The sequence below is a fragment of the Capsicum annuum genome, chromosome 12 (assembly GCF_002878395.1).
Source record: "Capsicum annuum cultivar UCD-10X-F1 chromosome 12, UCD10Xv1.1, whole genome shotgun sequence".
In the NCBI taxonomy this organism is placed as follows: domain Eukaryota; kingdom Viridiplantae; phylum Streptophyta; class Magnoliopsida; order Solanales; family Solanaceae; genus Capsicum; species Capsicum annuum.
In genome coordinates this window covers 231390712-231409235 of record NC_061122.1, presented here as the reverse complement: position 1 = coordinate 231409235, position 18524 = coordinate 231390712, and the positions used below count along the sequence as shown (strand labels likewise).

General features: G+C 34.9%; 3 protein-coding genes and 1 pseudogene across 5 annotated transcripts in view; 2 read left to right on the top strand and 2 right to left on the bottom strand.

Annotated features, from left to right (window-relative positions):
• The window catches only part of LOC107851408 (protein FAM32A), an 18384-nt gene extending 2588 nt beyond the window's left edge, over window positions 1-15796 (top strand). Inside the window, exons 1-3 of one of the 2 annotated variants that reach the window (XM_016696407.2) lie at window positions 12025-12174; window positions 14550-14702; window positions 15229-15796. In XM_016696407.2, the coding sequence (XP_016551893.1) occupies window positions 14552-14702; window positions 15229-15491 (414 nt within the window). In that variant the 5' untranslated portion in view covers window positions 12025-12174; window positions 14550-14551 and the 3' untranslated portion in view covers window positions 15492-15796. Of the gene's footprint in view, window positions 1-12024; window positions 12175-14549; window positions 14703-15228 lie in introns of those variants that run through there. The other variant, XM_047401350.1, reaches the window with a different exon arrangement.
• On the top strand, window positions 1510-2553 carry LOC124889779 (annotated as a pseudogene).
• LOC124885255 lies at window positions 4265-8401 on the bottom strand. Of its 2 annotated transcripts, XM_047401347.1 has the most exons (5): window positions 7955-8401; window positions 7533-7629; window positions 5865-6612; window positions 4955-5113; window positions 4265-4833 (listed from the first exon to the last, which is right to left on the bottom strand). In XM_047401347.1, exons 1-4 carry the CDS (start codon window positions 8399-8401, stop codon window positions 5101-5103), a joined length of 1305 nt encoding a protein of 434 aa, XP_047257303.1. In that variant the 3' UTR covers window positions 4265-4833; window positions 4955-5100. The 2 variants fall into 2 exon arrangements, with proteins under 2 accessions (XP_047257303.1, XP_047257302.1); XM_047401346.1 differs by lacking the exons at window positions 4265-4833; window positions 4955-5113 and having other exon boundaries at window positions 5116-6612.
• LOC124889483 (putative F-box/FBD/LRR-repeat protein At4g13965) lies at window positions 7709-8929 on the bottom strand. The gene has a single exon (XM_047401351.1). The coding sequence runs from the start codon at window positions 8927-8929 to the stop codon at window positions 8537-8539; it is 393 nt and encodes a 130-aa protein (XP_047257307.1). The 3' UTR covers window positions 7709-8536.
• Window positions 15797-18524: the final 2728 nt, after the last annotated feature.

Genomic DNA, 18524 nt, shown 5'->3' with positions numbered 1-18524 from the left:
TATAGCAGCAGCACCTAATTTTTTTTTTATTAAAAAAAAAAAGAACAGTCACTAACAGGGATCGAACCCGCTTATTATTATTATTATAATTTTTTTTATTTATTTCTATAGCAGCAGTAACTAGCATTTTTTTTATTAAAAAAAAGAAATAGCCACTAGCAGGGATCGAACCGGCGCAGTAAACTGAAGGAAGCGTCCAAGAAGATCAAATAACACCACTGGGCTATCTAAGTGTCTTGTTTCATGTGGTTCAACATTTATATACATACATAAATATAGATTTTCTACCTTATATATACAACATAATTTTTTTACCGAGGGGGTTCGGGTGAACCCTATGGCAATCAAATAGGTCCGCCTTTACGTTAGTTTAATAACGTTAATTTAATAATATTTTAATAACGTTAATTTGATAACGTTAATTTAATATAATACTACTACTAACATTAATTTAGTAACGTTTTATTAAAATTATAATTTTCTTATTATCAGTATAGTTTCATATTTAATTTAATATTTAAATAAATTATATTTAGATATATTATATAACTTAAATTCGCGCTCAGCTTTATAATATACATACATACCCGCACGATTTTTTCGTATGATGCTGACCCACCTAATTAATAAATGTTCAATATTGCTCTTTTTCCGCAATGACAAAGGAAATTAGATGTCATTTTCATCTTTGAGCAAAAATAATGAAAAAAAATAGTGAAAAGTCATTTAAATATATAAAAATGAATTAGTAAGGGCATAATAGTAAAACTTTGACAGTGCACAAATATAACCTTTAACTATTTAAAACTGCACAAATACGACCCCTCTCCAAGTCAGCCCTTTTAACGACGTAGCACCGTGTGATTGGGTTACCTTTCCATGTAGGCGCGAGTGAAACTCACGCATGTGGGTTGCAAAATCGGAGGTCATATTTGTTCAGGTTTTGAATAGTTAAAGATCATATTTGTGCATTATCAAAGTTTGAGGTCAAAGTTATAAAATAGTATCAAGTTTAGGGTTATTTTTATGTATTAACTCTTTATGTTATGCCAATTTGTTTTCTTTTTGGATGTTGAATAACCATAACATAAGATTTAAATGTTAAAGACATAATATATAAATAGACACCTTAATTAACTTGGTCTCAACAGATAACTTGACACCGTAACTTTGAAAATGCACATCTAGACACCTCAACTCGGTTCTACTGTGTCCTGCGAGCACTTGACGCTTACGTGGCACATAAACTTTGGACGTATCTAGATGATCATTTTGTAATTTAGGTTGCATTATCTTGTTATATTATCGGTATTTTATTATCTTGTTGTTGTTTAAATTCGTTGCTATCGTCTCTTTTTCACGGTTTAATCAACCAATGGTCTTTCCGAAAAAACCTCTCTACCTTCTCAAACGCAGGGGTAAAGTCTGCGACTCTGCGTACACTATACCCTTCCTAATTAACTCCACTTGTTGGAACACTAGGATGCCATTTTATCTGTTTGAGATATGATGACAACCTATGTTGCTCGGACTCTTCAAAAATGTCAACCGCACGCGTCGGGTTCTCCTAGAGTAGTGTATTTTTCGAGAATCTGACCCTAACCTCGTGTAAGGACCCTTGACTTAGATGAGGAGTAAATACTGACTTGACTTGTGGTATTTTCTTTGCAGGTGAGAGCAAAAAATCTGCTACTACTTCCAAATTCCTACATTTTGATGTTGTATCAGATGAATCAGATCACTATTACGTCAAATCGAACCGATCCAGCAAGGACAAAAAATGCTTCATCGATACGAACACTTCTGCATACAGAACGATAATGAAAGAATGGAAAATCCTGGAGAAACAGCTCCCTGAATCCATCTATGTTCGAACTTATGAGTCGCGAATGGATCTTCTTCGCGCTGTCATTGTTGGTGCTGCCGGTACTCCATATCATGACGGACTCTTCTTCTTTGACATTGTCTTTCCTTCAGATTATCCGAAACAACCTCCCAAAGTTCGTTATCTGTCGCGTGGATATCATATGAATCCTAATCTTTATCCTGACGGATATGTTTGCTTGAGCCTCGTTAACACTTGGAGTGGAACCTGGGTCGAACGATGGAACTCGAAAACTTCCACGATTCTTTAGGTCCTCGTCTCAATCCAGGGACTAGTCCTCAACGCTCAGCCTTACTTCAACGAGCCTGGACACGAATACTACATCAAAGACGAGGTTTGTCTGAAGGCATCTTTAACTTACAACGAGGAAGTGTTCATCTTGACATGTAAAACGATGCTTAGTTCTATTCGTACACCTCCAAAGAACTTCGAGGGCTTTGTTTATCATCAGTACTTTCGGTGAGTTCATATTGTCAGCTGTTGATGCATATGGTAATGGAAATGCTACTGCAGGTCACTATCAAGTAAATAACCCACCATCATCTCGAGTTCACAACTCCGCTCAGTTTCAGAAGAATTCGAAGAAAATGCTTTCATGAAATTGAACAACAGTACTCCGAACAAGCCGAAAAATGGATTGCTTCTGAAGATAAATGTAACAATCTTGATACTAATGTCTTCCTTTTTTTGTCAAAAAGTGTACTGTGAGTACTCAAAAATGAACAATGATAAATGCAACTTTGTCTGCTCCAACCAATGCTGCTACTGATGTTTGGTTTTGTGAGGTTGATGTTACACCATTAAATGCTTGATTCTAGCAACTTATTGACCATATAATAATAACTATTAAGTAATTTTCTCCATCCATTTTGAGCTATGAAAATGGTTATATGGAGAAAATGAATAATAAGAAGAGTAGGAGGTTGTTTAATTAGAGTCGAGAAAATACCTTGTTATTCGCCTGAACTATATCCAAAACGGTAGAGACACACCTCAACTTAAAGGGGGTCTTATTTACCCTCCTGAAAAGTGTAATTTTGACATCCTTAGTGCCTACATGGCACACACGTGTGCCTACGTGGACACTTCAGTGTGTTGTGCCACGTAGGCACTAAGAATGTCAAAATTATTATTAGTTCATGGTAATAGGATCCCTTTAAATTGAGGTATGTCTCTGCCATTTTAATTATAGTTGAGGAGTATCTCATTAGAGTCAATTCTTTTTTGTGCTACCTCTATTGAAAGTGGATTAAATAGAATACAAAAGAATTGTTTTTGTGTATTAGTTTTTTTTTTCCCCTTTGTGGATATAATGAAAGAAAATGAATGATACTTTTCTTGGGCCCTTTCGCACACGGCCATATTGTAACAATATAGTAAAAAAAAGGAAGTCCGGTGCACTAAAGTTCCCGTTATGTGCAGGGTCCCACCAAAAGGGTATATTGTATGCAGCTTTATCTTATATTTCTGTCAGAGGCTGTTTCCAAGATTATCAACCAAAGAAGGTGGAGCTCATGTTTTTCTTCTTGATGCTTAAACACAATATATCATATGGCTAACTATAATAAAAAATGTGGCTTATCTGCTCATCGTATCAGGTTCAGGAAGACAAGAGTTGAAAGAAAATCACAATGGATATGTAAAACATCTAAAATGCAACACGAAAATGTTTCAGAGAAACGACACCATAACAGTCATACATCACAAAGATATGACTTAGTAATAAGCTAAGTAGACTTCTCTATTTATCTTTGTGATAGCTCTAACACCCATTACATTCGAGGCAAATTAGGTATAATTATACAAAAAATGTGTAAAATTTGATGATAAGATTTAGAAAAGCATCCTGTAAGCCAAGAAGATGGCTGAGTGCTTTAGTTTCCAAGCAGAACCTTAAAGCTTTGAATGTCAATATGCGTTCGAACCTTTCGTGCACCTATGACCCTTAAATTCTGAGTCGCCACTGGTCATGACTTGGCATAGAGTATTTTGCTTTCGCTCATGACTTGGTATAGTGTTTTACCCCCAGAATGCCTATGAGATAGTAGTCGGTCGGCCTTTCGAACGCCTTCTTCCTTGACCATCACTTTAAAATATTTACTTCAGTAGTACCAGAATGCCTCAATAGTATCAGAATGCCTCTTTATCATGGTCGATATCGAAAACTTCTCCAAAATTATTGCATTCTTTAACATAAAGTCCGCCCCAAGAATGAGATTTCAGGCTAATAAAACTAATAGATATAGTCATGCATTCTCAATCACAATCTCATACAAAGATTAAAGGGAATCATTACACAATGATAGACCTTGATGCAACTGGCAAATTAAAGTAACAAAATAAAACATATCATTTGGCTCAATGAATACGTACAACATCTAAAATGAAACATAAAATGCCACTTACTTGAGAAACCAAGATACCATAACAGTTGGTACACCACAAAAATTTAGTGATAATTACATATAGGAAGTTAGAGGTTCATAGATTGCATGAGAGATTTATCAAAAACTCAGCATAAAAGGGACATCTCTCATAACCCGGGACACAAAACTAGTTGCGGTCTAGTCCAGGAATCTGGAATAATCATACCATTCGAGGAGGCTCATAGGCAAGTGGCAACCTAATACTATCTTAGGCATTCGAGATACAAATTCGGACATGAAGAAGTTTGAACATATCCTGCACTTTATCATGGCTGGCATCACAAGCTTCTCCAAAATTGTTGCATTCTTTAACACAAGTTCTAAAAGTTCGAAACGCGTGTCAAAGCCCTTGTTGAAAGTTCTTCTTGTGGCTGAATCGCATCTCAAACACAACGCAGAGGATTGGACAATCTTAACATTCTTGAGGTTGGGCAACTCAAAGCTTGAAATACAACTCTGCAAGTCAATATTATCTCCTTCGGCCGAACATTCTAACTCAAAGTCGCATCAGGACCTACCAAACTGGAGACACGGGATATAATCAAGATCAAGGACATATTTGCATTCTCCTTCAGAAACTATTTTCTTGACGGGATCCAAATGAATAGAAGTAAAAAGAAGAGAAAAAGTTCCAAGAAATTACAGGATTAAAAATGTCTATGTTGAGCGTTTCCACATGATGCAAGGCTCGCAAAATACCAGTTGCTCCAAACAAATTAAAATAGTCATCCAACTCTAACGTTAGACATTTGCATTTAAGTTCTGGAATAGACACCCCTTTGAGCTGCATCATGCACAGGGCCTGCAACATGAAATTATAGCAGCTAAGCAAACTTTGTTGGTTCATCAACTAAAATCGGTATACCCTGATGTGATGCTCCGATAAATTAAAGTTGAATATATTAAGGGGTAAGAGTTGGCAAAATATTAGAAGCTAAGATTGATGACTTATAAAATATACAGCAACAACATACCCAATATTCCCACAAATGGGAGGGTAAGTGTAAGCAGTCCATACCACTACCTCAGATCATAGGCGGATCCAGGATATAAAGTTTGTGGGTTCCCATGTTAGACAAAAATAAAACTAAATAGTAGCTAAAGGGATTTGAACCCACAACCAAGAGGTTGTGGTAAAACTTTTACTAGTTCCTGTGCTCCACTAGACCAACAATACAATTTGTTTATGGGTTCCTAACTTATAATTTTTATATATTTACCAGATTTCTTTATATAAATACTAGATCCGTACGAAAGTTACTGGGTTCCGGAACCCCCTCTGAGGCCCTAGATCCGCCCCTGCCTCAGATGTGAATTAGAGAGATTGTTTCTGAAGGGGCAGTGCGGCGCACTAAAGCTATCGCTATGCGCGGTGTCCAGGGAAGGGCCCCACCACAAGGGTGTATTGTACGCAGCCTTACCTTGCATTTCTGCAAGAGGCTATTTCCAAGGCTTGAACCAGTGACCTCGTGGTCACATGGCAGCAACTATACCAGTTACTCCACGACTCCCCCTTCATCTCAAAAATCAATTAGAGAGAGTTAAATACAAACCTTAGTAAACCAAGCTCCGAGTTCAGCTCAGTTACGCAACTCAACTTTTGAAAATTCTCTTGAACGAGCGTAATAATAAATATTTGGTGATAATTCCAACGACTCTCTTCCTCATCATCACCAGAATCACAACAGGTCCAATTAGCACACCTATGTCTGAATGTAAGACTAGCATCGACCAAAGAAGACACATCTAAAAGCCTTAACTCGAAATCTTCAAGATTTCCTGATATCCGAAAATGCTTAAGATAAGGAGCAAAAATTTCCACGAAGAATTCCGATTCAGCTAGATCTTTATCCAAACAAAGGTCTTTCAAATACACTCTCTTTAACTTTAACGAATTAATTTCCAAGCGACTAAAACAATGCAGTCCGGAAAGTTCCATTGTTTCCAATTCAGGACAGCCTGCTAGTAAACTCGCAATGGCCTCATTATCTAACGATATTTCATCCATCTTTATGCTTTTTAGATTCGTCCATGATGTTGTCTTTCGATAAGGAAATTCAGCATAAGTAATATCCAAAGTTTTCAAAGAAAAAGTGCAAAAAGGCTCACCGAATAGTATCCGCTCATCGTATGACCGCAATACAACATGTTCAACATTTCTTTCAACCGCAAAACTAAGCCATCCATTGATATTAGACTCGCCGTAACGAAATTCACCAGAGAGTCTAAGCTTTTCGATTTTGGAAGCAACGGAATGAGCTAATACATAATCAATAAAAGATTCGAAATCTTTTACTCTACCTGAGCGGAATTCAAAATCGAAATTGTAAGCAAAAGTCCAAAGATACTTCCACCTTTTAGAGAGAATTGAAGTTCGGGATGCTTCAACTGTTGGCAAAAGAGAGAGAATTTGTATGAGCAGTGAATCCGGTAACTGACTGATCCGATCATCGTCTAGGGTTTTCCGAACTCTACGGCGGCGCTGAACTTCGGCGCCGACGGACGGTGGAGGAATCACCTTAGGAGAGTGCTTACGGCGGCGCCGTCGCAGCCGCATTTGAGCTTTCAGAAATTTTCCACAAAGGTTTTTGGGTCTCTATGTTGGAAATCGGGGTAATGAATTTTGGGATTTTCTAGTGTTTCTGTTATTACATGTCCAAAATTTTACTATTAATCCTCTTCAATTTTTCAATTAATAAAATAATCTACTCCTATTTTTTCATTTATAGATCGAATCGATAATCAATTTGTTCATATATAGGTTGGATCGATAATCGATCTGTCGGATTGATAATGATTTGTCCATATATAAATTGGATCGATAATCGATCTTTCGGATTAATAATCAATCCGTTCATATATAGGTCAGATTGATAATCGATTTGTCGGATTGATAATCGATTTGTCAAATCGATAATTGATCTATCTATATATCGATTTGATCGATAATAGATCTATCTCATTAATGGATATCATTTCCCTAAAAAAAAAAAAAAACGAAACCTTATAGTCTGTTTTAAGAGATTTTGTGAGTTGGTTGGAGACTAGAGAGGTGTCTGTGACATACACTAGATCAGGACATTGTGAGTTAAAAGGTTGCCAAACCACCAACGTCGCCACGCACTCCCCTAGCCATTGACTAAAAACTAGTAAACTATTGGAGAAAGCATGACAACAACAAAAAAAAAAAGTACTACGCAGAGATAACAACAACAACATACCCGGTGTATTCCCACAAAATGGGGTCCGCGAGGATGAAGTGTACGCAGTCCATACCACTACCACATATGCAGTAGAGAGCCTGTTTTCGATAGACCCCTGGCACAGGACACATAGCAGTATAACAAATAAAAGACATAAAAGCAAACAACAAAAAGGAACATACCACACCGCTAGATAATAAAGGAAACAAGACACTATTCGAAATTATAGACATCACCAAAACACCACGAACAAGAGACTAGAAGAAACTACAGGCACAGAACACGGAGATACTAAACATTTTAAGCAACAACGCTGTAAAAAATCTGGTTTTTAGATTAAAGGATTGTGAAAAGGTAGAAAGGCTACAAGTTTCTCTAATCAATCCAATTATGTTTGTGAAATTTGTGCGAACCAAGATCAGAAAGAGTTGAATACAAACCTCGGTGAACCAAGATCCGAGTGTAAGCTCAGTTACGCAACTCAACTTTTGAAAATTATGTACGACAAGGGTCATAAAGCCTTGATGTTCATCCTCACAATCATTTTCACAGAAGCAACTATTGCTGAAATTAAGATAAGCGTTAATCAAGGAAGACACATCTAGTAGCCAAAACTTGCCGTCTTCAAGAACTCCTGAAATTTCAAAATGCTGAAGATTCCGCCCAAATATTTCCAAGGAGAAATCGGTTCCCGCATCATCCATACAAAGATCTTCCAAATACAGTTTCTTTAATTTTAACGAATTAATTTCCAGCCTACCAAAAGCCTTCACGCTTTTAAGTTCCATAACTTCCAAATTTGGACAGCCTGCCAGTAACTTCACAACGTGTTCACAACATATCTCCTTCATCTTTATGCTCTTTAGAGACGTCCATGATATTGCCATTTGATAAGGAAATTCAAAACTTATAGTATCCAAAATTTTCAAAGACAAACAAGTGCAGAAAGATTTACTAATGGATTTATACTCATCTCACCACAATTCAACATGTTCCACTTTTCTTTGAACGGCAAAATTAAGTCATCTGTTAATACCGGAGTCATCGCAAAAAGAGTCACCGAAAAAGGGTCCGCGGAGTTTGAATTTTACAATTTTGTAAGCAGCGGAATGAGCTAATACATAATCAACAAAGCATTCAAACTCTTGTAATTGCTCTTTGTTAAAATCAAAGTCGAAATTGTAAACAAAAGTCCAAAGATACTTCCACCTTTTAGAGAGAATTGAAGTTCGGGACGCTTCGACTGTTGGCAAAAGAGACAGAATTTGAACGAGGAGTGAATCCGGTAACTGACTGATCCGATCATTGTCTAGGGTTTTTCGACCTCTACGGCGGCGGCGGTGAACTTCACCGCGGACGGACGGTGGAGGAATCACCGGAGGGGAGTGATTACGGCGGCGCGGTCGCAGCTGCATTGCACAAATTTTTCACTAAGGTTTTTGGATCTCTATGTTAGAAATTGGGGAAATGAATTTAGGGACATTTTGGGATTTTCAAAATTTTCTGTTACTTTATTACATACTAGAAAAATTATTGTTAATTGATCGATTGTGAATTTAAATCATTTTTCCAATGATTCAAATTTAAAGAATCAATCACTACTTTATAAATTGATAATTCTTCAATGAAGTTTTTAAATTTCAATAAATTTTGTGAGCATTCAAAAATCATTATCCATTCATTCATCTAAAACATAAGTATACATATTCTATTCCTTAAAACTAATTTTAAGTCCTTGAATCAACAACACACACAAAAACAAATCTAAAGGTTAAGAATAATCTAGACAATCAAGCAAAATATACTTTTTACGTTTAAAATTGAATTTGTTCAAAATTTACTTTACGTAGTTCTTTCTTTCAACTAATCAAATTTTATCGGTTCATATTGTGTTAGTGTTATTAATCATCCCTTGTTACTAATAACATAACTCATTAACTCAACCTTATGACACTATATACCCAATGTTGATTTTTTAACTTGCAAAATTTGAAAATTGATCAAAATAAATTAACTCATGATATTTAGTATTGACATAAGAAAAAACCTTAGTATAGTAGCAGGTGTTAAATACTATCGATAAATCCTTTCATCTATTCTTCATTATCATCCTCTTCGATTTTCTGTGTGGTTCTTCCTTTGTAACACAATATTCACTCTGTAACATATCTTCGACATCAAATCTACATCTCATCTATAGTTTCTATCTGTTTGTATCCACCATATAATTAAATATATAAAATAAGAAAGGAAATAACTTTAGATTAACCATAAAGTATGAAACATGAATGAAATTACATTATGAACTTATTAATTTAAAAAATTACAATAATAATTTATTAAAAATAAAATAAATTTTATTTAAATATTCATATATAGTTTAAACATCAATATCAAATCAACTATATGTAGGCACAATCAAACTTGATTGACCTAGTGGTTAGCTCACTACATCGCTTAAGTAAGTGTTAGGGGTTCGATTTCCAACTCCAACTAGTCAATCTACTTTACCATGAATACACACGGTACATACCACTCCTTTTCCTTTTGTTGAAGCAAATGTACATTGTGAAATATGTTAACCATATTGTCCATAATATGAAGAGTTTGTTTCAAATAATATTATCAGTTTTTTTAAATTGTTTAATTATCCTGTTTTTAATTATTAAATTGAATTATTTTTATTTATTTTTTTAAATAGGATTTTTGTGGTGTCGATAATTGTTAGCGCACGAATGTTTTGCTTCACCTATTACATATAGATAGGTATAGATATAGATTCTTTTGTGGAGAATGTGAAAATGGAAAAAGAGTTATATCTAATGTTGGTAACTTCCCGAATTTAAAAGATTTAAATAGAATAACAAATATCTTTAAAAAAAAAAAAAAAAAAAAGAAGAAGACTAACCTATTTCCCCTAATCAAATGTTTAGATTTATTGTCGTAATTTAAATTGTAAAAACAAATTTTTACAAATTTAAATTATACAATTTTTGGTTTCTTAAAAAGCTCTAGAAATTAAAGCCAGATAATAATTAAATGTTAAGACATAAAAATAATTTTAACATTTTTTAAATATAAATTAAAAACATGTGTTTGCATGATTTAAAATTTATTAGTATTATTTTAAGTTAAACTTAAAGTGGGCATAAAAGGTGTATCCGTATTTATATTTTTTAAGGTTCATTTTAAAAAAAAAAAAAACTTAAAGGGCCCATAAAACGTCTATTTGCATTATCAAACAAAATTTGATTTTAAAAAACGAATTGGATAAAGAAACGTAATGTTAACTGTTTGTAACTTCTCAATTTTGAAATATGATAAATTTTAAAATATATATTTGTATATTTACAAATTCAAATTAAAAGATAAGTAGTAAGTAATTTCAACCTAATTAACTAACTTATAGTAATTTCAACCTAATTAACTAACTTATTCTTAAAAGCTACACGAGTCAATTTTATACGCTGCCATTTGGGTTAATAAGAAGGCTGCATCCTCTTTTCAGTAATAAATAAATATAGATATAGATTTGTTTGAACCGTGACGAATATTAGGTAGACTTAGGTGGTACGAAAACTCGTGTAAGAATGGTGGGATGAGAATTAAAGTATTTTTGTGTTTTGACAGTGTTGCATCAGAGATCAACTTTTAACTCATTTTTATTTACTTTGGTGATGAATGTTTTGATGCGGCGTGCTTTGGTGTATGTTATTTGTTGATGATGTTGTATTGATTGACAAGATTCGAAGAGAAATTTATGATAAGTTGTAGGTTTGAAGACATACTCTTGAGTCTAAAGGTTTAGGTTAAGCAAGATTAAGAAGGAATACTTGAAATATAAGTTTAATGATTTATCACATGCGTAATAATGAAGCTGAATTCTCAGGTCTTCCAAAAGCACAGTTCTTTCACTAAGGTTTTTGGGTCTTTATGTTTGAAACTAGGAAAATGAATGTGGGACATTTTGAGATTTTCTAATTCTTTTGTTATTACATACTCGTAATAGGATACAATCAATTTGGATATGATTCGATATTTGAAGTTTCTGTTTGGTAATTTTATGTTCAATTTTCAAAAGATAGTATACCATTACTATTATCAAAGTAATTTTATATGGTCTGAGTTCGATATCGATATATTGCAATATGGTAAATGGATAATCCTAGTTTGTATAACTTCAAACTATATAAGCGAAATACATATGCAACCCCTCAAACTTGTTTGATTTTTTCACTTAGACACTTGTACTTAACCTAACACCTATTAAACACTTGATTTCTGTAAAAAAATGTGTTAATTAGGTGCAATCTGTTTTAATTATTCATACTAACAACTTACATATATATATATATATATTCAAAGGAAAGTATAAAACAACTCTCCTTCTTAATCAATTACAAAAAAGACATTTTAGTTAATGTACATAGTCAAAGTCCCAACGTCTAAACATTTAGTTTCGAACCAATACTTAGATCATCGTATATTTGTAAGTAGTAAAATAAGCAAAACAAGAAATGGAGAGGTCTTCATGTAATTAAATATAGTTGTGGGTCTCCAACGTAAATATTATCTTCTCCCTTTAACAAAAAATCACTCTTTTTTCCTTCCACTTTTCTATCGAACAGCTTTTGGAAGCTCCGACCGCCGCCGTATTCCGGTGAGTCCTCCGCCATCCATCGCCAGCTACATAATCGCCACCGTTTATATATATATATATATATTGTTTATAAAATAAAATCTTCAATAAATTTTCATTTTTATGGTTTTTTTTTTAAAAAAATTGTGAGTTTTTTTTTAATTTAATTTGAATATATATGGTTTATATACATTAGTTTTGTCTTTATTTTGGTTATGGATCGTGATAAAGCTAATTCCATTGGAGCTGAAATCATAGGGTGAAGTGAGATTTAGGATTTAGGGCTTTCTTAGTTCAGGTAGCTTGTGTGCATCTCGACTAATGTATGAGTAATATTTTTTATAACTGTGATGTCCGGGATAGCTTTCGTGCATCTAGACTAAACTACCTCCCACGAGCAACACATATCATGTAATTTTGTCAAGGTTAGGACAAATGGGAAGAATTACCTAGTTTTTTTTTTTTTTTTTGGTCAATGCCAAAATTTGGACCTGAGACGTTTGGCTATCAACGTCCACTGAGACACACCCTTAGGTGCATGTATCGAGCAACTCTATCCACCAAAGCTTTGGATAGATAGAACATGTTGTCCACTAAGGCTTGGATTGATAGAACATGTATCGAGTAACTTTGTCCACCAAAGCTTTGGATAGATAGAACATGTATCGGGTAACTTTGTCCACTAAGGCTTGGATTGATAGAACATGTATCGGGTAACTTTATCCACTAAGGCTTGGATTGATAGAACATGTATCGAGTAACTTTATCCACCAAAGCTTTGGATAGATAGAACATGTATCGGGTAACTTTGTCCACCAAGGCTTGGATTGATAGAACATTAGTTGAATAACTTTGTCTACCGAGGTTTGGACATATTGAAAGAAGTTACTTAGTGTTTGATTTTTTGTCTTTGCTGGAATTTGAATCTTGAGACCTCAGGCTCTCAACGCACTCCATTGACCATTGGGACACACCCTTAGGTGCATGTATCGAGTAACTCTGTCCACCAAAGCTTTGGATAGATAGAACGTGTATCGGGTAACTTTGTCCGCCAAGGCTTTGGATAAATAGAACATGTATCGGATAACTTTGTCCACCAAGGTTTGGATTGATAGAACATGAGTCAGATAACTTTGTCCACTGAGGCTCGGACAAATTGAAGGAAGTTACTTGGTGGTTTTGCCTCCGTTGGGACAGAATTGGTATCTAATGAAAATTGTGTGGATTTTAAGTTCTTGGTATATGTTATGTTGATGTTGAAGCATGTGGTTATACTTAATCTGTTTGTGACTCGTTTACCAACACATTGATTGGTAACGTTGTCCACCAAGGCCGTGACAGATTGACAGAAGTTACTTAGTGTTTTGGCTATGTTGGGATTGGTTGGTATCCTAATGGAAATTATGTGAATATTAAGATCTTGAAATCTGTTATCTTGATGTATTGAAGCATATTACTTTATCCGTTTTAGAATCATTTCACTTTTGGCTTTCAAATTGGTACCAATTGCTTGCAGCATCCCTAAAAATAAAAATTGCCTTGTTAAAGGATTGTTTAAAAGAAAGAAGTTCTATTGGATCGTTTATCAATCAACTATGTGTTAATCTCGTTCTGTTTTGTTCATAGCATTTTATCGGTTGGTATTTATTGGCTATATGAATCCAGTGTATTGATTCCGTTTTATCTTAGTTCGTTTCATTGGATTTTCTAATGTTAGATGTTTCCTGAATCTTGTTTTTATCCTTTCATGAACACACAATGAATGACCAATAAAACAAAAAGGAAGAAGAAGAAAGAAGCACAAAAGGATGAAGCATCATCCATATCTCTTACTTTGTTGTTGTAATACATTTGTATTTCCCATCTGTCCAAGCTTTAGTGGATAGAGTTACACCTATGTTGGTGGGAGGTAGCGGTACCCCGTGGAATAGTCGAAGTACTGGCCCGAACACTACAGTTATAAAAGAACACGTTTGTATTTTTGAAGAATGTAAGTTCACATTATTGCTACTGCAAATACTTTCTGTAAAGAAAGTTAAGACTTTGCAGATTGCGATTATTGGCATCTATATGAACATCCGGGGTTTCGACTAGCTGAGAGCTTCACCTGATGTGTGGGTTTGGTGCATACCACGTGTTCAAAGAGTATTTTAAGTGTAGAAGGTTAGGGGGTAGGCTTGTTATATACCAAGTTTCAAACCGTGTCACTGATCCTTGGGGATTGTTTGGCCATAAAAGAAGTAGGGACTGTATTATTTGTGACTTAGTGCTGTTACTACAGACAGATTTTCAGTTTGAAAAATGTCATATCGCCTACATATCAAGCTTAGGATTGTGCTTCTGTACGCTTTTTATTATTCTGTCCGAAGCTCAATGTTTTTGGATTCTCCTGACAGAAATGTCCGCATATGATAATGTGGTTGGCGGGAAGCTGAAACTAAAGGGAAAGGCATTGGATGTAAAAGCTCCTGGAATGAAGAAAAAGAAAAAGAAACAAAAGAAGGATTATGATCAAATCTCCCAGGTTACAGAAAATGAGCTTTCAACAGGTGAGTAATGATATCTTAAAGTGCATAAATTCTTGTGCTTTTATTATTACTGTTCCTATTTACCGATTCTGCCCACCGTCCCTTTGCATTTAAGTTGTAGTAAAATGAAGCTAATAGATGAACCGATGGTAGCTAGGATTGAACAGTTTATTCTTGTGATTCAACTTGATGTCTTAAAATCCCAATTTTCATTAATCCAATGGAAATATGCTTGTACGTAGTAGTTTTTAGCTATATGATAGGTAGGGCTAGAAATTGCAATTTAACAACTGTTCAGCACATTAGTCGTTCTTAGGACGTTGAAGAACTACAAATTTAGACCCACTCCAGTAGTTCGAACTTAATTTAATGGCTATATGTCGTTCTCATTGTTTCCAAGCTATTATTGGATAAGTAACCGAGACGTATTCCACATTCGGCCGAAGATAAAGGAGCAAAAACACCTCGGTCGTGTATGCTTGTGAGAGATGATATGTGTTTTTTCTTGTCTATCCGCTTCACTAAAATGTTTCTCGACTGGATGTAGATGGTGGTAGTGGATCAATAGATGATTCCACCAAGGAAGAGACCACAGATGCAACTAAATCTGTAGGTGAAGAAAATGCCGGTCGCTGGGATGATCATCTAACCCCTGCAGAGAGACGCTACATAGAACAAAGAGAGAGGATCGACATGCATAAGATGGCCAAGACCGCTAATAAATCACATCGTGACCGGATTGAAGATTTCAATCAGTACTTGGCAAACATGAGCGAACACTACGACATTCCCAAAGTCGGTCCTGGCTGATCAAGAACAAATCTGAAATTTGCTGCATCTCTCTATCTTGTTTATCGCTATTTCGCTTTTAGCATCTTCTGTAGCTACTTTTATAGCATTTTGTATTTATGTAATTCAGCAGTTCCTTTTGCTAGATGGTCTCTGAATGACATGTTGACCTTTGATGTTGAACCTATCAAAGATGTTGCTCAAAAGGATGATGTAATTCTACAGATTGTATGTACTTAAGAATGAATGCCTGAACCCACTATGTGCGTGGTCCGGAGAAAGGTCGGACAACAAGGGTCTATAAATCTGAGTTTTTTTTTGAGAGATACGTTCTTTGTGTTGAAGTTATGTCTACAATAATAGAGGTATCTAAGAGGGGAGATTGGTGCACTACAACTCTTGCTATGCGTGACTGTGAGTTCCGAGGATGGGTTGGACCACAAAAGTCTATTGTATGCAACCTATCTTACATTTGTACGAAAGGTGTTTGCACGACTTGAATTCGTGACCTCTTGGTCACATGGTAACAACTTTAACCGTTACGAGTGATGCACTACAACTCTTGCTATGAGCGGCTGTGTGAGTTTCGAGGAAGGGTTGGACCATAAAAGTCTCTTACGTTTGTACGAAAGGTGTTTCGACGGTCTGAACTCATGACTTCTTGATCATGTGATAACAACTTTAACAGTTACGAGTAGCGACAAGGCTCCCCTTTAACACAACAACATAAACTCATGGCCATGTTCCCAATCTAGGTTGATAATTGTCAGTGACAGGCTGGTGGTTTGATGCTAATTTTAGATCTAATAGAAGGAGATCAGAAGTGTCAATGGCTGAATATTAATCAATTCACATTATATGTAGTACTTATAAATTAAATTATCATCCCCATAACACCCCCACCCCCACCTCCAGCTCCTATCAGTGACTTTCCAACCCTACAACAACATGCCAGTGTATTCCCACAAAGTGGGGTCTTGGGAGGGTAAAGTGTACGCAGTTCATACCACTACCTCAAAGTAGAGAGGCTGTTTTCGATAGATCCCGGCTCAGAACATATAATGATATAACAAATGAAAAACATAAAAATACATAGCAAAATGGGATAACACACTTTTGTTCGAAATTTCTTTGTTTGTGCAGGCTTTCGAAGAGAGAAGCCGAAAGAATGTCAGATGCAAAAGTCCGCCCCTCATTAAGATCATATTGGCATACTCTCCCTTGCAATTACACAAAAAAAACGAAGACTAATTCTCTCGTATGATAATGAGTTTAAGTCTTATGCATCGATAATGTAAAAAGTATTTATATCATTGATTACTTATAAGATAATAATATTTCTAAGATAACAATGTATGCAACTTAAAATTTTAATCGTAATCAATGAGTCATTTTTGAATGTGAACATCTCCCTCTACGAAAGAAAATAGAGTTTTTTCTTCATAGTGGTGCAAGTCATCGCATGACTTTCTGTATACACCTATCGAACTTGCAGCTCCCATGATAGGACCCATGAGGGGTTCGCAACTCATATCTCAAATCTCAACCCATCTCTTCGGCTCGTATTCACGAAGAGCAGGGGTGGAGCTACCCTTTGACGAGGGGGTTCATCCGAACCCTCTTCGGCGAAAAATTATGCTACATATACATGGTTAAAATTATTTTATATATATATATATATTAAATTTTGAACTCCCTTCGGTTAGTTCGTATATTCATTTATGAATCCCCTTAGTAAATATCCTGGCTCTGCCACTGATGAAGAGGTTTATTAAGTCATGAATATTGACATTAAGGTCTATTCTATGTGCATATTATATTCAAACAAACGCGTTTGAAAAGTGGTTCATCTTTTTTATGACTTCAAAAGTAAACATTACTATATATAATTTATATTATAATGTGTGACACATTTTTAAAAGTATAGTTTTAGTATTTAATCTTTCAATTTCAACAATGCAACAACATATGAGATTGATGTTGCAACAACCTAGAGGATGCATAGTTAAATTAATCTTACCAACCTAGTGATATACTTGTGGCGTTTTCTTCTTGGAGTTTTTAATGATGTTTGTTGTTTCGGATAGATTGATTGTAATATTATTTCTGTTACTATCTGATGTTGTTTCTTGTACTTATATTATGCTTTTTCTAGATTGTTTTAATCTTGAGCCGGGATTCTGTGAAAACAATCTTTCGACCTCACAACTAAGATAGTGATACAGACTGAGTATGCTCTATCCTTCTCAGACCTTAGTGAGAATATAATAGATATATTATTGTTATTATAACTTTTATCGAAGTTCTAACGGAAATAACTTTTCTAGATTTTGAATATGTATACATAGTGTGATAAAATATCTCATATCCAATTTCATTGAAATCATTGGAGGAGAAAAAAAAGAAAAATGACCCCACCCCCACTATCAACAATGAACACCCCCACCCCCCAAAACAAATCCCCCCAAAATGCACAAGTGGATATTATAAGACCAAATTAAAGGTCCCATCTTGTATAGTACTCATATTCCTCTTCCAAAAAGAAAATACAAGGCCAATCCCCCCCACCCCCCACCCCCACCCCCAAAAATAGAAGCAAGAAATCTCATCAACTTAGTAAAAAAATTTATTAACCTTTCATAAAAATAAAGATGGATTCAAAATTTAAAATTTATGGGTTCTGATAATTTTTCGCTTCGTGAACACACAACCCATTTATACTATTCGGCTCGTAGTTTACTATAAAATAAATAGTTAAAAAATATATTTAAACTATAATTTTTTTTTTTTTAAGTTTCATACCTTAACTATTCACTATTCCATGTTTAAGTACATTGTTAAAACAAAAAAGTTACACCATCAAAATATACAGGCAATAAGACATAAATATGCCCTTTAACATGACATAAGCAAGTATCTACTGCATTCAATTTCGGATCTGCTTGTATAGATACTAAAACTATTATAAAGTTTAGCAAAGAGACATACGCGTTTTATGTGGCAAATCGTTTGAGATACATGTGTCCTACATGTCAAATCACGTGAGATTTGTCA